Source organism: Zootermopsis nevadensis, unplaced genomic scaffold, assembly GCF_977971745.1.
Source record: "Zootermopsis nevadensis isolate Lab colony 2312 unplaced genomic scaffold, Znev_1.0 Znev_ptg000008l, whole genome shotgun sequence".
Classification (NCBI taxonomy): Eukaryota; Metazoa; Arthropoda; class Insecta; order Blattodea; family Termopsidae; genus Zootermopsis; species Zootermopsis nevadensis.
The window spans coordinates 5824165-5843595 of NW_028259140.1; the positions used below are offsets into that span (position 1 = coordinate 5824165).

Here is a 19431-nt window from a genome sequence, read left to right on the forward strand (position 1 = left end):
CTCCATCTTCAGCCGTGAAGACTTTGCCGCCGTTAAAACCTCAAATTTCATGAGTAAGGAAGAAGCTGTTTTCTCCGAAGGAAATAAAAATACTTGCTACAAACTTCACTGTTCACACGATAATATTTTGTCGAATTTTGTTCAATCGAATCGATGGTATCTACGAACTGGTCCACACCGCGTTACAGCCCAGAAAACCGAACTTAGATTTTTTTAAACACCATAAGAACCTCGAATCTTTCATAGATTTTCTACGCATTGCGGCAGGGCAGTATAATCTGTACCTTTCTATACAAAACCCACTTTAATGACTGTTTTTCTTTGTGTCATGACTTTTATTATTTATTATTAACTGCAAATGGGTTTTTACCCCGTGGCAGTGATGCTACAATAAGACGCAACGTTCAAGTGACGTAAGACGTAACAGACTCAAACTTTTATTCCTGTTCTAAATCTTAGAAATGAACGAGAAAATGCTATTGACATTAAAATGACATTTCGATATTTCCAACAAAGCAACAATAAAAATTATAATAAACAATACACGTTATATGTTTCAATGTGGCTCGGAATTACTGTGCCCAATTGTGTTTCTAGCGTTAAGCCGTAACAATTTAGACTATTCACTTTAAATATAATGTAATAATTACGATTACTGGAATAAGGCCAGGAGATTAATTTTCCTTTACGACGTAAATTTTTCAAAGTTACGTTTCTCTCCGTGAGATTTTGGTCTGTAGTTTAACTCAACAAACAATACATTGTGGATCACTCAAGGAAATAATTATGGAATAGGCCTACTTTTTTTTTTTCAAATTATCCTGTTCAAATACAAGACATAAGTTTTCTCATTTTCAAGTCCCCTACTTAAGTATGTCGGATCGCTTTGCGAGACAGGAGACATTTTACCTCTAGCCTGTACACGTAAGCAGCAATTTTACCTGCCACATGCAATCCATCAACACATTCCTATCGCTCTAACATTCACATTTGTAATAATCGACTGCATTCATAAATTTCAAGCGATTTCACGACAATTTCTTACTTGGCCCGTAATTGCTCGCTTCATTATCTTCATTTCCATTCAACACAAAATACGTTTCATTTATTTTTCTCCCGATTACAATATTTTAATCGTAAAATCTTGTCACAATTCCCACTAACCGTTCCATTAGACGCCATAAACGCTGTTCTTGAGGACAAAGTGCGAATTTTCACAACTACAACTGTTGATTTTAATAGAATGTTAATTATTAAGTTATATTTATTCATTAATTTCTGTTATTATTTTGATATGCTACAATTAAAAAACTCGAAATGTAATAATTATTACGTCCCTCCTTTTAATATTGATTACGTCTATATTTTAATATTTTTTGCAGATGAAACTGCCAATAATTGTGGGAATAATCCAATATGAGGAATATTACAAACGCGTGGCAGTAGATTTACGATGAGATTGTGGTCCATTCGAACTGAATTCGCGCTCATCAATGAAAGAGACAGCTAGCGCCACGCTCCCGCACGAACGTAAACACAGGAAAATAAAAAAAAAGTGTCGGAATGTATGATCGTTCCGCTGTCCATTGAACCGTGACCTTTCCCCGTCAATTGATGAAAGGTGTTTATGAATAGAAACACTCGTCCCGTTTTCAAGGTAACGAGGATTTGTGGGTGTAGACGTTGAACAGATTGTGGGTCAGAGAGTAATGAAAGATTTTTTTTTTTTTTTTTTTTAAGTTCTGTAACACTGGAATTTCAGAAATTTATAAAATATATTAGCCAGCTATCAATGAATTTGTTTGTTGTTACGATCTTAATTATTGGCATAAAAGATGTCGATTAATGACATTTACGAAAACGTGTTTCTAAAAAATACACAGTTTTTGAAAAACAAAAGAAAAAAATGGATTACTTCGAAATAATCTTACTCGTAATTTCAAACTTAAAATATTATTTACTACTTAAAAGTCTATGTTGGCCCATCATTTTATGATTACGTTTTAATTTATTATTATTATCAAAACTACTGTACTAGAGTTTTTTTATATTTTCCTAAAATTGACGAGAATTTGCGTATTAAACATATAAAAGATCATGGCTTCGATTCCTTAATTCGTCCTTGGCATTAGGCCTAAAATTTGAGCGTGCCTGAATAAAATTCGTGAAATAATTTCCCCTTAATCTTTATCTGTAATTAATCCAGGAATAAACTAAAGCCCTACTTACAAATGCAATATTAAAGTAATTCATTATTAAGTTATTAAACGACGCCTTTTTAAAAGCAGAGATTCGCAAGCCCCCTGAATGAAAATGCAGTTCTGTGCGGTGGTAAGGAAGGCGGCCTACTTTCAGGCAACGCAGAATTCTGACCTAAGCTGTAGAACGACCGGATATCTCCCGAATTTATACCCACTTGAGTTAAAACTTTTATATGATTAATAATTTAATTTTATGCGTGGCTCTACGTATTTAAAAAGACACGACAATTAATATTTTCCTTTTTTACATTTCAAAGATTGTCCAAGTATTTCTCAGTTATATTATTTTCATTCGTTTTAACATGAATTCGAAGAGAATGGCTTCTTTTAACGCGGCAATTAATTTTATATCGCATTATTGGAATTTAACACACGTTTTGGAGACAGTTTGCAAAATTTCGGTGCTTTATTGAATGATTGTAAGTAAATGACAACAATCATCGAACTTAGAACTGACATTTTACAACACACGTTGACAGTGAACAATAGAAATGTTAATTGTTACTCGTTAAACACTTCTTTATTATATACAAATAAAACGTAACAGGATGTCCGTCCTACATATCGAATTAAGAAAAAATGGTATAAAATTTAATTAAACTATTAATTCAGTTTTGTACTTTAATGAGAGAAGGGCATTTCATTTGTTACGTCTCTGTCGCGAAGAAATATACCGCGATTAACTTTATTTTAATTAAAATTCATAGATCGTAGGCTGATGTCTTAATAATACACAGACGTTTGTTAAAACTGTATATAAATAGTATTTAAATGTTAAAAAATTATTATCGTTTACAGAGACGTATTTCTTAGAAAAATCTCTTCTGTCATGAAGACATTTAAAGATTTTGTGAAATTGTTTATTAAAGGCGAAACTGAATAAATTAGGCCTATGGCGTCATTTTTTGTTGATGAGAGAAAGTATAGACCTATATATATATATATATATATATATATATATATATATATATATCTAAGATAAAATCTTTACGTATTAAGTATTTCTTTCTGACGTAATAACGTAACTGAAAATAAAATTATTTTAGGTATTAAATCAGCTGGAAACTTAACGTGAATTACAACATGTACTGTAAGCAATATAAAGCTTTCTTTCGTTATTAATGAACAAAATGGTACACGTAACTTATTTATATGAGTGTGTTTAAGTGAGGGGTTGACGCAAATACACAAAGTTTAGCACAAAAATATTTTACTTAAAATATCTGAATAACATTTAAAATTTAATTCAACGTTACGTACTTGAAATGAATTTAGCGATTTCAGAAAATGTAATAATACTTAAGAACCTTATCAATGGTCTATAATAATTCACGAATAACGTGAACTTCCTGGCAGTCACTTTCACGTTCACAGAATTCTGAACGAGAACCTGTTTTATAGAAGCCGTGTCCCAGCAGGTGTACCTGACTCTCCAGTGCAGACGCACGTGCCGAGGTCGGTAAGCCAGCGGACTTTCCGTCGGAGCTAAACCAGTTCCTCAGCCGGCGAGCTTCTGAGTACGACGCGGATGTGGAGTGGCTCTTCCAACGGAACACAACGTTCGTCGACTTCATGGAGTAAGTAATCATTAAAACGGTTTGTGACAAGACCAACACAGGGCACGCAAATCGTGATATTTTTGTTTTTATCGTTAAATATAGCTAATTTTCAAAATAAGTTTAAATTTAGCCTCGTTCCTATGTTTACACGTTATAAATTATTTTTTAAAATTCTTTACTAGAGGCTTATTCCGTAAGTTATTCGATAAATAAAAAAAATCTTTTTCGTTTAAGTTGTTAAAACACCTTTTTGTATTCTGGGTTTTAAACTGTGTACCGAAGTCTGGCTGTCTTTGTAATTTTCCTAATTCATTGAAGTAAAGTTTTAGTACAGGACCTTAAAATAATAAATGGCCATTATTTTATGCGTAATTTTCAATTCATAATTGACTTTAAAACCGTTTTTCGAACCGATATTTTGATAAGACGAAACCCAAGCATTTGAAAAGACGCGTTTCAACAAATCAGATTTTAGACAGCATTTATATCCGCCAACCCCTGCTAATATGTGCCAGAAATATAATTTCAAACAACAATAAATTGTTTTGTTGTCATATTATTGAAATTTTTGAGCAGAGACTGGAAAGGATTTGTAAAGAATTTACTTGTGTTTGTTAAATACGTCCGGTACAGAATTTAAAATACGTGTTTTAAGACGTTCATAGTTTTTTTAATTCACAAAAAAATGAAAAAATTGACAAAACTAACACGATCTTGATGTCAATATTTTTTATTCTACTGCATTAGAAGTCCCGTGTACATGTAAGGCTATTTTTTTTTAAATTTAGGAATACGTATTTTGCTGTCAACAAAAAATTGGCCCTACCAGAGTTTTCGTAATTTGTTGGTAAAGATAATTATTTTGAAGACTGTTATTTATCAGAACCGATTATGTCAGAGTACAGTTTTGCCACACGTGCAATCCCAACCTCTCTTCCGGAAACACTAGAAATTATCATTTCGTTTGAAGTGGTCAGTCAAATTTCGATTTAAATATCCACGACGTTAAAGCAACTAAAAACATGCCAGAAGTTCCTCTGTTCGCCTTTCACTTTTTATAACAGAGAAATTCCATCTTTCAGTCCCTCGGTGCTAAATGTCGCGTTTTAGAAAAATAAATTGTAAATACAAAAATTTTCGTCTTGAGGACACACCCTGGAAAGATTTACTATCTCATTTCCAAAATTAAACACAAGGTTATCCAAAAATCTTTGCCCGTCTTAGAGAAAATTCATCACAGTCTCATTTTAAACAACTTACGCTCACCGGTGCACCGTAAAATATTTATTCTTTTAATAAACCAATATAAATAACCTTATAGTATCGTATGTACGTGTTTGTGGTAAACGAACAATAAAAATGCCTTTGGAATTTTCTGTTTTAAAAATAAATTTTATTAAAATCCTTACAGTTTATTTCATATTCTGTTGATATCTTAAAATAGAACATCGACATATAAATTTTTCGTCGGTTTAATGACAACCAGCAACCTGAATTCGCGAGTAAAATCAAATACCAAAACATCGCGTGTCAAATATAAGATCGTGGCCAACTTCAGACAATGGGCAATGTTCAACGTAATATCTGATGATTCAGCTGCTCGCTGCAAACCTTTAGAGGATCATTCACAGATTTTTCATCTCAGCTCGAACACGATCAAATTGAAGCCTAATTGGTTGAATCGGTACGGAAAAACAGTGGAGCAATGGATCGCAGACCGGATATTCTAAAACGCCGGATTGTTTGAGCTTTGACGAAATCTTTTAACATTATCCTGACTTTGCCATGTAGTATTTTTCCTATATGCCAATATTTAGGACGAACAAGCTGCCTTCATCTTCAAGGCAGAAGTAAAATTTTACGTAAGCCTGCCTAGTAGTGCGGGATATTTTCTCAAAATCTGTACATTTTCTGTAGGATTAGGGGTAGTTTGTGTGTTACCAATTTCAAAGATTTCAAATTAAAATCAAAATCCCCAAATATTAAAAAAATGTTTCACGAACACAGACGTCCTAATGCACTTTCCATCGTCATTATAGTATGAGCTTTATAGGCTACATTAATTAGGTAAGCATTTCGATTGGTCTCGTTTGATTCCGTTGTTGATCTCCCAACAGCTGTCAATTTGCGATGTAGACACTCGTGCTTTATATTCGAGAAGTCCCTTGTTCGTATCTCATCTCGGAGACTTCATATGTTGACCAAGGTACTACGTGTCTTTTTTCCCCCCAAATAACAGATTTACTGCAGTTCAAAGAAAATCCCGTTAAATAACCTAAGAATCAGTGGAAACGACCAAAATCTCGTATCGTCAAGGCGAAGAGTTGGTTCTCAATAAAAGGGCGATTCGTCTGAGGTTGAGTCGAAATTATTTTACCGCTGGGAATATTAGGCCTACTTCAAGATTTCGTATTGGCCTGATTTCACGTTTCGTTGATCAACAGTTAAAATTTCGAATGATAATATAAAATACGTACTATTTTTAAGGGCTGGTAGCAAATTATTTGGGCGCTTAGTTAATTTCAAATAAGATACCTGTGAACGACGGTAACAAACTGCATTAATGACGAAATTTGTGTAAGACAGTGGCCATAAACTTCCAGGCTCTTGTCTAAAAACGTAAATTTTAAAATACGTAAAAAAAAGAACTAGAAATTTGCCTGTTGTATTGTATCGATGCTAAAATTTGCCTCGCTCGCTCATAAAAGGAAGAAAAGAAGGTTTCTGTCTTCTGGGTTGTTGCGCTGTGTAATCTGGTACATGTTTACCAACGTTTCAGAGGTCATACTGCCTCTGTCATAAGGGCGATGAGTAGAAAAGAAATTGAGATGTTTGATAATAAATTACATTAGGAAATATTTAGGCCTAATAAGAATTAAATGACAGGAGATTGGGGAAAATTGCATACCGAAGAGCTCATATAATTTTTAATTTTCACCAAATAAGTCTATTATTACAACCAGCAAATCTAAGACGAACACGTAGCGCGTAAGGGAAATTTTAAAAAAAAAAATATCGGGGTGTTGATTGGATTCAAGTGGCCCAGGTTATAAACACAGTAATAAACTTTCGAGTTCCATAAAAGGCGAGGAATTTTTTGACTTGTTAAGGTTTCTCACGAGGTGTGTGCTCCATAAAGTCAGGTTAGGTTAGGTAATCTCTTCGCTTACGCATGTTTAATAACTCGTAATTAAATTAATTAAATGCAGATGTGTACGCCTGCGTATATTCTGTTGTGCCGTGCGCTCTCTGCCGGCCATCAGAATTTCAAAGCGAACTTTTTGGTTAGGCCTATTATTAGTTATTTCGAGCGAAACTCTGAAAATAGTTTTCGAAGTAGGTAATGAATTTTTAACATTTCTGTTTCACAGAACTTTAAGTTTCAATACAAAATAGCAGAGAAGAAATCAATTATTATTTTACCGATCGAATTGTTGCAACCCATTTTCGTATAAAAGTGTTGCGTCGAGATTTTATGTGTATTGTATATTAATTTTTATTGTTTTTTTTTGTAAACTTCATATTAAAAAAAATTCCCAGCCCTTATGGCCAAAAAGTTGTTGTTATTAATAAAACACATGAATATTATTAACAGAAAATAGTACGTAGGCTTTATTTTACATTTTCTCACGTGCCTAAATAACTTGACATTTCTATTACGATAACCTTACTAAATAATATGATAATACGATAAGCGTACTAAATATTCTGGACTTATGTTTATTCGAGACTTTTTTTAATTAGGCCTGTTCGTAATTTATAGTTTCACAAGCACAGCTTCGTGTATTTATTGAAATTTACAAACTTCCCCCCTGGCCATTCCAGGTAGGGCCCAGATACAATAATATTTACAATGGGCGTTAATTACATTTTTAGATCGAATTTGTACGCAATTCGTATTGCCCCATTCCACTAAAACTGAATGAAAAATTTTAAGGTAACAGAATAAAACTACGGAAACTCTCAGGCGCAATCCCTTAAGTCAAGTGGCTCGTGGATCTGCTTAAGATACTTTAATCTGAGTGTACCTGTGACTTAAAGTAACTAATAGGCTAAGTCTATAGTACTATTACTGCTTTGATGTCTCTCGTACCATCTTTCTTTTAAAATGTTTGTATTTGCGTCGAGGACAGTGTTGATAACGATTATGTTCTGGTTTGTGACGTCGTAAAAGTGTTTCGGAAAAATATCCTGCCTCCATGTTCAGGGCTGTAATAAGTGGGCAGATAATACCCTCTTGATGATATCTGAATAGCCTATACGAAGAGGAGACAATTTTCGTCACAAGGCATTAACTAGGAATTTCCGCGCTCGAACTGTACCTTAAATGGACGTGCTGATTAAAATTTCATATTTTATAAAGAAATTTAAATTTCGTTTAATTTATAGCCCATGAAATACTGAATTGGTATAACGTAGCACTACATGCCTACATTCGATATGTAATAAATTTATTTTGTACTGTTGACAAATGATAGGGCCTACGTTATTCAAAAAGGAATTATTATTAAAACAGTTAATTTGCGTATAATACGTTACATAAAAACTGCAGTGGGCCTATTTAGCTATTACACGAAGGTCTACTTGTTGAAAGGTCACTGTTTCGACTCACAAACATAATAGGCCATTTTGATGTGTTGTCCAGAGACGAATAAGATGTCTGTAAGATCAGATAATTCGTTGAATCCAGCTTTAGTATTCCAATAAGTGGATATTTCCTATAATAGGGTTATTGCAACGTAATTGTTGTAACTTATCCGCCTCCTGGATTTATCTGTTTGTCATAATTAATTCTTGAACTAATTGCATTCTTAACAGGCCTACACAAAAATTAAAAAAATTGCCTTGATATTCTCGAATTTCGTGTCAGCCTTGGAATTTATTTTTATATTACGTCTGTATTTTTTTAGTAAACGTGATAAATTTCGTCATATTAATTTGGCTTCTTGGTATTGAATTACCAAAAATAACCAAATGTATTTTGACGAAACGGTAGAAATTTCCGTCAGAAGAACAAAGAATTGTTAGGAATTAAAAGAAACTATTTTGTTTCAGAATACAGAGAAAATTTCTATATAATTTATTCATTTTACGAAAACAGTGTGACATTGCATTTAGGCTGTTAAAAAATACAAATTCTGCTCTGCACAACTCATAAGCCTATAAATTCAAAATTATACTTGAAATTGAAAAAACTATGCCTTACCACTTATTATAAAATTACTCGAAAGTATCTCAGAAGGATTAATAATCTATTATTACTTTGACATCAAAAACCCAAACAAAGCTATTTGTTAAATAAAGTAAATAAAAAGCTAAGATCTACATAAACCTTTATCTTGTTGACAACTCCGTTGGTCTTCTGAGTATGTGACGTGTTCAGCCCTGAAGATGGATGCAGTATTTCATTCGAACCATTGGTTTCCACTTACAAATTTCTTAAGGCATATTACCCACAAGACCAACATCGACATGTTTTCTGTCGTACGAACCTTTCGTCTCATTTATCTCGTCATAGGCTCACTGTGGGCGCTAATACAAATATTACGAAAATATTTGTTCAGAAATTGCAACTGCAAAGAACGTTACCGCGTTTTTAAAAAGTTTTATGGAACTGAATTTGTCTTCTAGATTTATTATCTAGGACATATTCTAATATTTAAAAATGACGTACTCGGAATATGTTTTATTTACATTTAGAAGTTACCAAGTGGTCGGTGCGATGGTAAATTCTATCTGCGAGGTTCGGCCAATAAAGAATTTGAGATCTTTCGTGGCTCAAATTGTTTTCGGGGTTGTGCCGTGTGCGAGACAGAGAACGCACCACAGGCGAAAGGAAAAACGAAACGCAGTCAGCGTGCGTGGCCTGTACTTTCAAATTAGGAACGGTCGAAAAGACGAGTTTTGCCACAAAACCAGATAAAAAAGAGTAAAATATTCTACCACGTTTATTTTCATTCCCTCTTCGTCTTGCCCTATGACGTTCTCTGTTGGTTGCCAGTGCAATTACCGTTACTTGGCGTGATCTGAAGCTTTGTTCACGCGGGGAGGGTGAGGCGGAGGTTAAGAGCCTCGAAAAAATGAGGTGTTGTCTTCTAACTTCTTTGCTGTGGTCAAACCAGCCCTCCATTTGTAACCCTAGATATCCAGGACTCCACCCAGGGGACGGACAGAGAAGGGGCAGGTTTTTTCGTCTCTTTTTTCATTGGAAGTTGCCGGCCGTACTTCCCCTTCTTCCCCTGGTGCCCCTTTGGGCGGGTTCATTCTACCAATCCTTCACTAGGCTCCACCTACTCTGCCTTTTTATATGTCTTTACAATTTTTCGCTCCTCCTTCTCCCCGCCCACCCCTGCAGCAGCTTCGCTCCTCCCCTTTGACGACTCTGAAAAAATGCTGGAGGGTCCTGCAAGAGAGAGAGAAAGGGATGCTGAGGGTTGGGGTATCAGAATAAAGTACTGACATTTATTATGTGGCTGGAGCGGCCATTCTCCACCCGCATCTCATTACCCTTCCACAATGAGAATAGGGGAAGGGTGGACGGCAGATACCATGAAGAGGGGACGCTGGAAAAGTAGAGATGAAAATAAAAAGAACTGATGAGTGTTGGTGGGAGTGTCTGAGTTGACGGGTTCAACATGGCGGACTTGAGCGTGGCGTCTCTGTTATCGATTGTCGGCCATCATAGCATCTCACGCTGCACGGCGCTCCCTGAGTTTCAGGGACAGGAGTCTGTACGCCATCTTGGGCCTAACCGAGCAACTCGCTCGTACACGCAATTGGTCAGTTTGTATTTGTGTTGATGAAAGGCATGCTAATTTCGCTCGGGCGGATTTTATAACGCGACCCTCCCAACACTATCCCCGTCTCATTTCCCCCCACAACCCTTTTCAAATTCGCTCTCTTTTGCAACGCATTTTACAGAGCAGCCATACTTCCAAAATATAGCGCGTAGGTCTGTGTATTATAATATTTAATGGGTCTGCCTTGCAGTAGGTTGCTACGATACGCAGGTGAGTGTACGCGCCGTTGCTATGTGATGGAAGTATTGAGGCAGTTTTTCATCTGACACGACCTCAGCTCCACCCATCAGTCGTATCTCGTTAGAACGGCCAGCTCTCCATACGATGATGGGATGACCAAAGTATATAGTCATACAAAACAGAGCGCAGGTAAACACAAGGCGAACTCACCATAAGCTACGTCGAGAGATCCGGTTGAGTACTCCTCGAAATTCTATTCTGCGACGTTTAGTTTACAAAGTTGTTTCTATGAATACCTTGCTGGGCCCTTGTTCAAACTATCTGAGCCTTAAGTCTTTAGTTAGGTGTGCGGAATTCTAGGCGGCATGTGGAGAGTTGTTGACTTCAAAAAATGGGTTCTACCTATAGACAAAATTTTTGTTTGTCTTTGCTGGTGATTTCAGGGATGAGAGTAGACGGATCATCAACACACACACACACACCTAGCGAAAATGTGACTAAGGGACATTTACAGAATCAATGTTTGAGAAATTTGTTTGAACTCGGTTGATCCGTACGATAATAACAAAGTTCTTCCCCAGTTTAAACAAAATTTACTCGGAATTTCATCTTTGTAATAACTCGTGATTCTCACTGAATATTGAAACAAATTAATGAAGCAAGCCTGTAACTTCAGAATTACGTTTATTATACAATTATCTTAGACCAAAATTTGTGAGTTACTTTAATGTTATAAATAACTTAGTAAATCACGTCTCTTGTATGCACCATTTAATTAACAGCGAAGTTTCTGTAGGCCTAATTAAGCTCAATGAGCAATTAGACTTAATAATTTTATTTAAAGACTTTTGACAACTTTTGACTTAACTTTATTTTTATAATTTGTAAAATTAATATCAAGCTCCAGCGATCTGTTTCCATGAATTATAACTAGACTAAAAGTAACATAAAAACAGGCAATTTTACTTAATATTGTTAAATAATATAATTACCTATAAAATGTGTGTCTGCTATAATTTAGTAAACTGCATTACACCTCTTAAAACGTTTTCGTAAAACAAATAGTTTCTGCAATTGTATACCACACTGCCTTCCTGCAGGTGCCTGTATGATCGTAACTTAACTAAATTCTCTTAAAAATCAATCTTCATAGACAATTACTAATTTCTCTATTGCTTTATTGTTTGTGTAAAAATAACTACAAACGTGAAGAGGGATTCTCATGAAAACAGTGAAATCAAATGTTATAGTACAAAATATAATATATATTACAATATGTGTTTATAATAAATAACTGACGTATGGTAGACTACAATTATTGGACAGATTAATGTTATGCTCTTTGGGTCTATTATACTTGGCTCAATCTTTATTTGAAATAATAATCATGTTGCCAGAGATCTTGTAGGCCTAAAATATGTTACATGTAAGACTGCTGGCCGTTACGTTTCATAAGATTAAAGACATGTAAATCATTTTGTCTATCAACAGTTTTAGTCTTGTAGCTGGTTAAGAAAGCCTAACTCGTTACTTCGTTCATACAAAATTACGTCTATTACGCCCGCAAAATGACCTTCTGCAGTTCAACTACACTGCTGGATCTGTGTAGGCAAATCCTTTATCAGCGTAAATAATATTCAGTCCGAATCTTTGTTTATTTACAAGTTTACGTAACAGCACAAAGGCAAATTACAAACAAAGCACAGGTTAAAGAGATAAGTAACAACAATAATAAAAATAAGTCTAATATTAAATTAAATTGACAATACAAAAGTAAGTAAACAATTGACGAACAAAAATCAAAGTAACTGGCAAGAGATATTTTCTTTTCTTTCAATAAATTTACTTCGTTATAGGCTTGTCTGAAATTCCTCCAGCTACAATAAATTTTACTTTTTATTATAGTAGATATATATTTAATAGGCCCACTTTTATAGGCTAAACATTTAGAATATTTAAACTCTCAAAAACCCCTTTTGCTATATTTTCCATTGTATTTAATGCAACATGGAACTACCAACGAATTGTCAGCCTATTTCTATGTTAGTGTTCACCAAAGTCAATATTTGTTTAGCCTTGTTTGAGCTTTGAACTTTAGAAATTCGTTTTATCTCATATGATATATTTACAGTGTAGTAAGACACGTCATGCTGTTAACATAACTCTGCTTAGAGGGTATTAAAAGAGCTTCATATTCAGGTTCAGTTACAAATTCATGTCGAAAGTCTTTAAAAGACTTCGGAAAATGACTCGGTCAAATTCTAAACGAGTTGCACGCAGATAGGAGGTGTTTGAAACGACAAAACGTGATGTATGAGTGCAATGGTGTATAAAAAAACGAAATGCTTCTGCGCGCTGTGTGTATGTGTGAGTTGCGCTCGTTGGAATCAGCTGAGATGAACTGGACTGGCTGGTCCACATAGCTGACCGCTCTCTTGCTGAGTCGACGTCACTCGTTCCTCTTAAACACAAAAGAATGCGTTCATAACCAGTTTGATAATAAAAGACAGGGTAGAGAAAATTCCAGGTCGTGCTTCAAAGAAACATCGTAACGTTCGAACTAAGGTTTAATTTAATATTTGTCTTTAAGCATCGTTGGATACAACACATTCAGAAACAGTGTTCGAGCCCGCTGAATATGATTTCAGACACACAAATGCCTAATTGGAGTCACAAACCACATAAATTCCACTAACAGCATCACGTAATTAGAGTGAGATAAGTTATTAATATTTTGGATCATTATCTCTTTCAGATTGAATTATGATTTTCGCTACAATTGTCAAAATATGAATACATCTTTAATATTAATTATTATTTTTATTTAAATATTGTAGTTCTGTTACATAATTTGAAAGCCAACATATTCAGTTCATAGGCTACTGTAGCACAGTGTTACGTTCCTCCTAGCGTTAGGCTTAGTCCTATTAACTCTTTACAGACCAGAGGTAACTTATATTCCACCTTTCTAAGAATCAGAAAATCTGTGTTGTGTATTTATCTTCTGTATAATTTTTATTCTAACAGGGCTCATTTTCTAGGACTACATTAACCAGTTGACTTTATGTTTTCTTCGCGGTACGAATTGAATTATGAACTATTACTCAGGCGAGCCTACATTTCAATAGTGTGGGTTGTTAATTCCCAAGCTTGAAACCCACGTTCTGTCTGCTGTCTGAAATTTCTTCAAAATATTGGCAGTTATTAATATCATACTAATTTTTTTTTAAACTAATTTAAATTCTTGTTATGAGAAATAAATAGGCTCATCTACATTTATTCATAATTTTATACGCTACAGTTAGTAGTTTAAGTTAAACTCATTAACAGTAAAGTTAAAGTTTTTAACTGAGCACCGCGCCATACACTCGTATTAGTATCGAAGCTTATTTTAGCTGAATACTTCACAGCTTTAAAATGTTAAAAGCTCACAGACAATAAAAGCGAGAAGCTTACATCTACCGGCGTTATTTTGCTAGTAGAAGACCTCTCCATATCTTGAGGCACCATAGAATTACTAATAAAATATAAGCTCTTAACATTTGAGCTGTAATAACGGCGGAAACACAAATAATTTTAAAATAACATTCTCAGAGATACGAACCTGAGTATCTCTTGAACCACAGCAGCAAGAAAGTTATGAAATGCACACAGCTTCTTGCTATAATCGTACCATAGTTTTCGAAAATAATTCTAATAAAGCACATATAATTCTCCTATTCTCAGAGCAGTAATATCTGAACTTCCGATTAGAATAAAATAAGTATTTGCCAGTGTTGAAAACTTACTTGCTAATAAACTACATGGAACTTCTTTTGAGGCTAATAGTCGTTTAACTAGTTAGAAAATTCCCCACCAATTATCGAATCAAAAGTTTCTTTACCGTGTTCACAAGAGCCTGTCACCATTACGTTAGCCAGATTAATCCAAACGTATGTAGAATGTCAGGAGTATGGACTGAGTTCGTATAGTTTATGATGAAGGCCCAGTGGCGTAGTATTTTGAACATGATAAATAAATGTTTGTGACATCAAAATAAAGAGAAATGTCTTAATCAACAGCGATAGTACGAGGTTCTAAAAAGGGTTTCATGTAAATTAAGGACACGAAGCTTAATGTGGAAATCAATTCTGTAGTTGGCTTATGAGTAAGTCGGTTTACCTGTAGGCTCTAAAGTAGACCAAAGTTTTCATTTTGCTCCTGCTACTGGGTGGTAATAAATTGATACAGATTTTATTTTAATGCTGTAATAATTAAAACTCCAGAATTAAAATCTGATAAAATTAACATCTTGCATCGTAGAAAGATGGCCAAAAATTCGAAATATTTTATCATTCTTTAATTTTATGTAAGTACTTTGTTGTTTAAAGTATCTTAGCTCAGTCGCTGTATATTATTTTCCTCACAAATCACAATTTCCACTCAGGGCGGTTGCTTAGTAGAATAGGAACTTCATAAATTCCCAAGGGACAAAGTACTGGAGCGGTCCATTACAGTTCTTCAGAATTCCCTGACAATACACGGTCACTCTTGCAATCCACTATTAAAGCAGTGACTCATAATAAGGCGTCGTTACATATCAGAAAAGCGAATTATTATGACGTTTTACACATTACTACTATATTCGTCGGGGAAGTTACTTTACTCTTTCAGGAAGTTGATAGAAATGGGATATGATCTCCCACCCCCCCACCCCCCACCCCACCCCAAGGAAATACAGAATCTAAGCATCCATGAAGTTGTTATTAATATGGCAGGACTCTTTTAACATTTCACGAAGTCTGCCTGTCGAAAGATGTGAAACCAAATTTATGTTCTCTGGTAAACAATAATCATATCAGACTAAATAAAACAAAAGAATCACAGTCGATGTTGAACAATTGTTGCTTTCCATTTGTCAAGTCTCTAAACCTTATATGGGATGTAAATGAGGACTTCTGAAATGTTTCCGCCCAAATCTAATAATTCGCTCTTCTGTAGTCCAATTGCAACTGCGTCTCGTGTTAAATTTCGGATTCTCGCTGCTATTAGCATGAATAAAACTGGCTTCTGTGATGTTGAGCTGTGTAGCCAAGCAGAAATTCGCCGACGTTTCAGGGGCGCTTACTGCCTCCATCATGATCGTCCTGATGACAGAGGCAGTAATCGCCTCTGAAACGTCGGTGAATTTCTACCGGACTAAAAGACGCAACATCCTCCAACAGATTTATATTCTGTACTTCGCATGCTTTTGAAGTACTTTGTGTTATAAACCTGATATTCTGGTTACGACTAGTCGAATGATATTACTCACTTGCTTTAGATAACCTAACCCTGTGTGTAAACATTTAAATATCATGAAAATATCAGGGCTATTAAATATTCTTCCTTTCCTTTCTACAATGTTCTTCTTTATTGCTTTTAAATTATCTTTTACGTTTGTATATAGTTTCATTAGTCCATAAGGAAGGGCGCATATAATTTAATTACGCTCCAGTACGTTAAATTTAGAAAAGGATTAACTTGCATAACTGATATACCATCGCCTTCTTCATTGTATATCGTCAATGGAAACCCACATTCTTATTAGATGCCACCAAGATATTTTATTGTTAGTTAAATGTTGCCTTTGTGCATTAACTTTAATGTTGTTGTTATTTTGCTGTATTTATTATCGTGTTTTTCTCTTGTTCTGTGTCTGCAATTGCACTAATAGTAAAGAAAGTAGTTTATCTGAAGTCTCAGTTAATCAGTGTCAGCCTACGTAAGGCTATTTAGACATTTCTCTCTGTTTACTGTCTTATAAAAAAGTAGAATAAAGTAAAAAAAATTTGAGGGAGATTTCTGAAACATTTTCTAAGAAATTTGTAAAATTCTTGCAACGCTACTCACTTAAAATATTGAGAATAAAAATAAATTATTCACAGTTACTGGTAGTTACAAGATTTTAATTAAGCTTATTTCTTACATGTTTACGTAACTGCTAAGTAGGTATAAACTATGCGAACGTGTTTTGTTTCTCGGAGGTTACCATCTGAAGTTTACGATTAGCTACTGTTCATGTCATTCTATGTGATAGGCTATTATGGCTTCTCCCAGAGGTAATTTCGAACACTTATTGCGCATAACACTAAACCAAGCTTCTAGCTCTGTTCGTATTAAATAGTATATTGCCTTTAAATCTTGTAGGTTAGGCTGTCTTTTCCGAGATTTGAATAGTATGAAGTTTATAGGCTTACGTCATGCCACTGTTGCTAGGCAGACTGGAATGGACTTAAATTTGATATGGCCGCCTTATTGATGGAGGTGTGCACTTAACTTGAAATAATGTTTAATGCTTGGAGTTTATGTGTTTTTCTAGAGATTCAACGGAATTGCTAGATTTAAAATAAGGTGGTATGTTATAAGGAAAAATTTTATGTAGGCGAAGAGTCGAATTGCATTGTTTTGAACTATGTAGGGTAAGGTGGTAAAGTTTTAATATATGGGGTAAGGGGGTACAATTTCGATTTTAGTAAAAGTTCGATTATCGTAAGAAAATTGCCGAATATCATTAACAAGAATTTTGTCCCAATTGAAATCATGGGTTATGATAGTTCAGTGATATGTCACAATTTGCTCTTGGTAACTGAAAATTATTCTGTAATAAAAACTGTCTTATAAGATAGTAGTCAAAATGTCTTATTAAACTCCATAAAGCAGAATCCTTCATTAGAACCTTAATAGTTGCTCATACAGTCAAGAAACTCCCTGCGTTTTATGAAACCAATGTTTCATTATTATTTTCACAAGGACTTTATTCTCAACCAAATTAACCCCCCCCCCCCCACATTAATTTCCTAAGACAGCTTACATTTTGAAGATTTCTGTCTTCTGGGTTGTTGCGCCGTGTAGTCTGGTAGAAGTTTACCGACGTTTCAGAGGTCATACTGCCTCCGTCATCAGGACGATAACTCATTGCCCTGTCCAATAGATTTCATGCTTTTCCCCCGGGAGCAAAACGGACGGAGCGCGAAGATGACCACTCACCACCATCTATTGTCTAGGTAAAGAAAAAGTGGAGCTATACCTCCAGATCCCCATACGTCTTTATAGCGCGGTGCTTAAGTACCCAGGAGAACTTCATTTATTCTTAGGCTCTGATTTTTTTAAAGAAAAACTACAGGAGAATAGCCAATAAGATGTATTTCATACCATTGACGATGATGGTATGCTAAAACGATTTCGCGTGCGAATAAACAAAGAGACATTTTCCCCGAAAAACGTCTGCAATTTCGTCTGAGCACTCAATATTTATTTCCTGGAATTTAAAATAGCGCGTTAGCTTTGAAAGAAGTGGCTAAAGAATAGGAAAAGACGAACCACAAAATCTAGGACGTGACATAAGAAATTGAAAAACACTTGGCTTGCAAGCGCGCATCTCGGAAGGGGCGTTGCTATGACAACGGAGATTCATGCGCAGTTTCAGCTCCACACAGACCTTCGCTCCCTCTCTCTCTCTCTCTCTCTCTCTCTCTCTCCCTCCTCTCCCTCCACCTGAACCTTCTTTTGTGTACCTCGCTCTTATCCGTATTCCCTCCATCTTCTGGACCACAGCTTCTTTTTCTTCCCCCTTGTCTCTGTTTCCACCCTCCGCTTCTCTCTCCATCTCACTCGCTTTCAACCCTTACCATCACTTTTTCATCCGTGAGATGCCCACTATATTGTTTTGGTTTTAAAAGTGGGGAGATCTGACCCAGACAAGAGCGAAGTCCACGTCAACAAATCAGCAACGCGTTCATAACGGACTTTATTTCAAACATTTACATTCATGTCATCCTGTCTCCATGATTTTTCGCTTTTGTCTCGTCGCGTTGTACTTCTGATAATTGCGCATCACAAAAGGGACGTGTTCTTAAAGGAGCCACATATAGATCATGAATCGACTGACGCTAATCGATCGCTGTACATAGGCGAAAATAAGGCAAAATATTCCGCTGTCATTCTCCAAACTCAAGCCTTCAGTATCTAAATAATTAACGTTACAGAAAATTGTTCTTCAGATAATCATAACGCAATAATTAATTCAATTGAAAATACACTTAAGATAAAGATTTCTGTCTTCTGGGTATTTGCGCTGTGTAGTCTGATCGATGTTAACCAACGTTTCAGAGGTCATACTGCCTCCATCTTCAGGGCGATGAATGTGCCTGATGACGGAGGCAGTAGGACCTCTGAAACGTTGGTTAACATCGACCAGACTACACAGCGCAACAATCCAGAAGCCAGAAATCTTCCTACTCATCGCCCTGATGATGGAGGCAGTATGACCTCTGAAACGTTGGTTATCATCGACCAGACTACACAGCGCAACAACCCAGAAGACAGAAATCTTCATACTCTGATGACGGAGGCAGTATGACCTCTGAAACTTTGGTAAACATCGGCCAGACTACACAGCGCAGCAACCCAGAAGACAGAAATCTTCATACTCATCTCCCTGATGATGAAGGCAGTAGGACCTCTGAAACGTTGGTTAATATCGACCAGACTACACAGCGCAACAACCCAGAAGACAGAAATCTTCATACTCATCGCCCTGATGATGGAGGCAGTATGACCTCTGAAACGTTGGTAAACATCGACCAGACTACACAGCGCAACAACCCAGAA

At 35.5% G+C, this 19431-nt stretch overlaps 1 protein-coding gene across 9 annotated transcripts in view; it reads left to right on the plus strand.

Annotated features, from left to right (window-relative positions):
- LOC110833876 (uncharacterized) overlaps window positions 1-19431 on the plus strand; it is a 332060-nt gene that overhangs the window by 297792 nt on the left and 14837 nt on the right. For 7 of the 9 annotated variants that reach the window (XR_015534109.1, XR_015534107.1, XM_087344943.1 and 4 more), the window contains one exon: window positions 3677-3838. Coding sequence is in view for 1 of the 9 variants with exons in the window: in XM_087344945.1 (XP_087201071.1) it covers window positions 3834-3838 (5 nt within the window). In the remaining 8 variants the exon portion in view is untranslated. The remainder of the gene's footprint in view (window positions 1-3676; window positions 3839-19431) is intronic. The other 2 variants (XR_015534106.1, XR_015534108.1) reach the window with 1 other exon arrangement.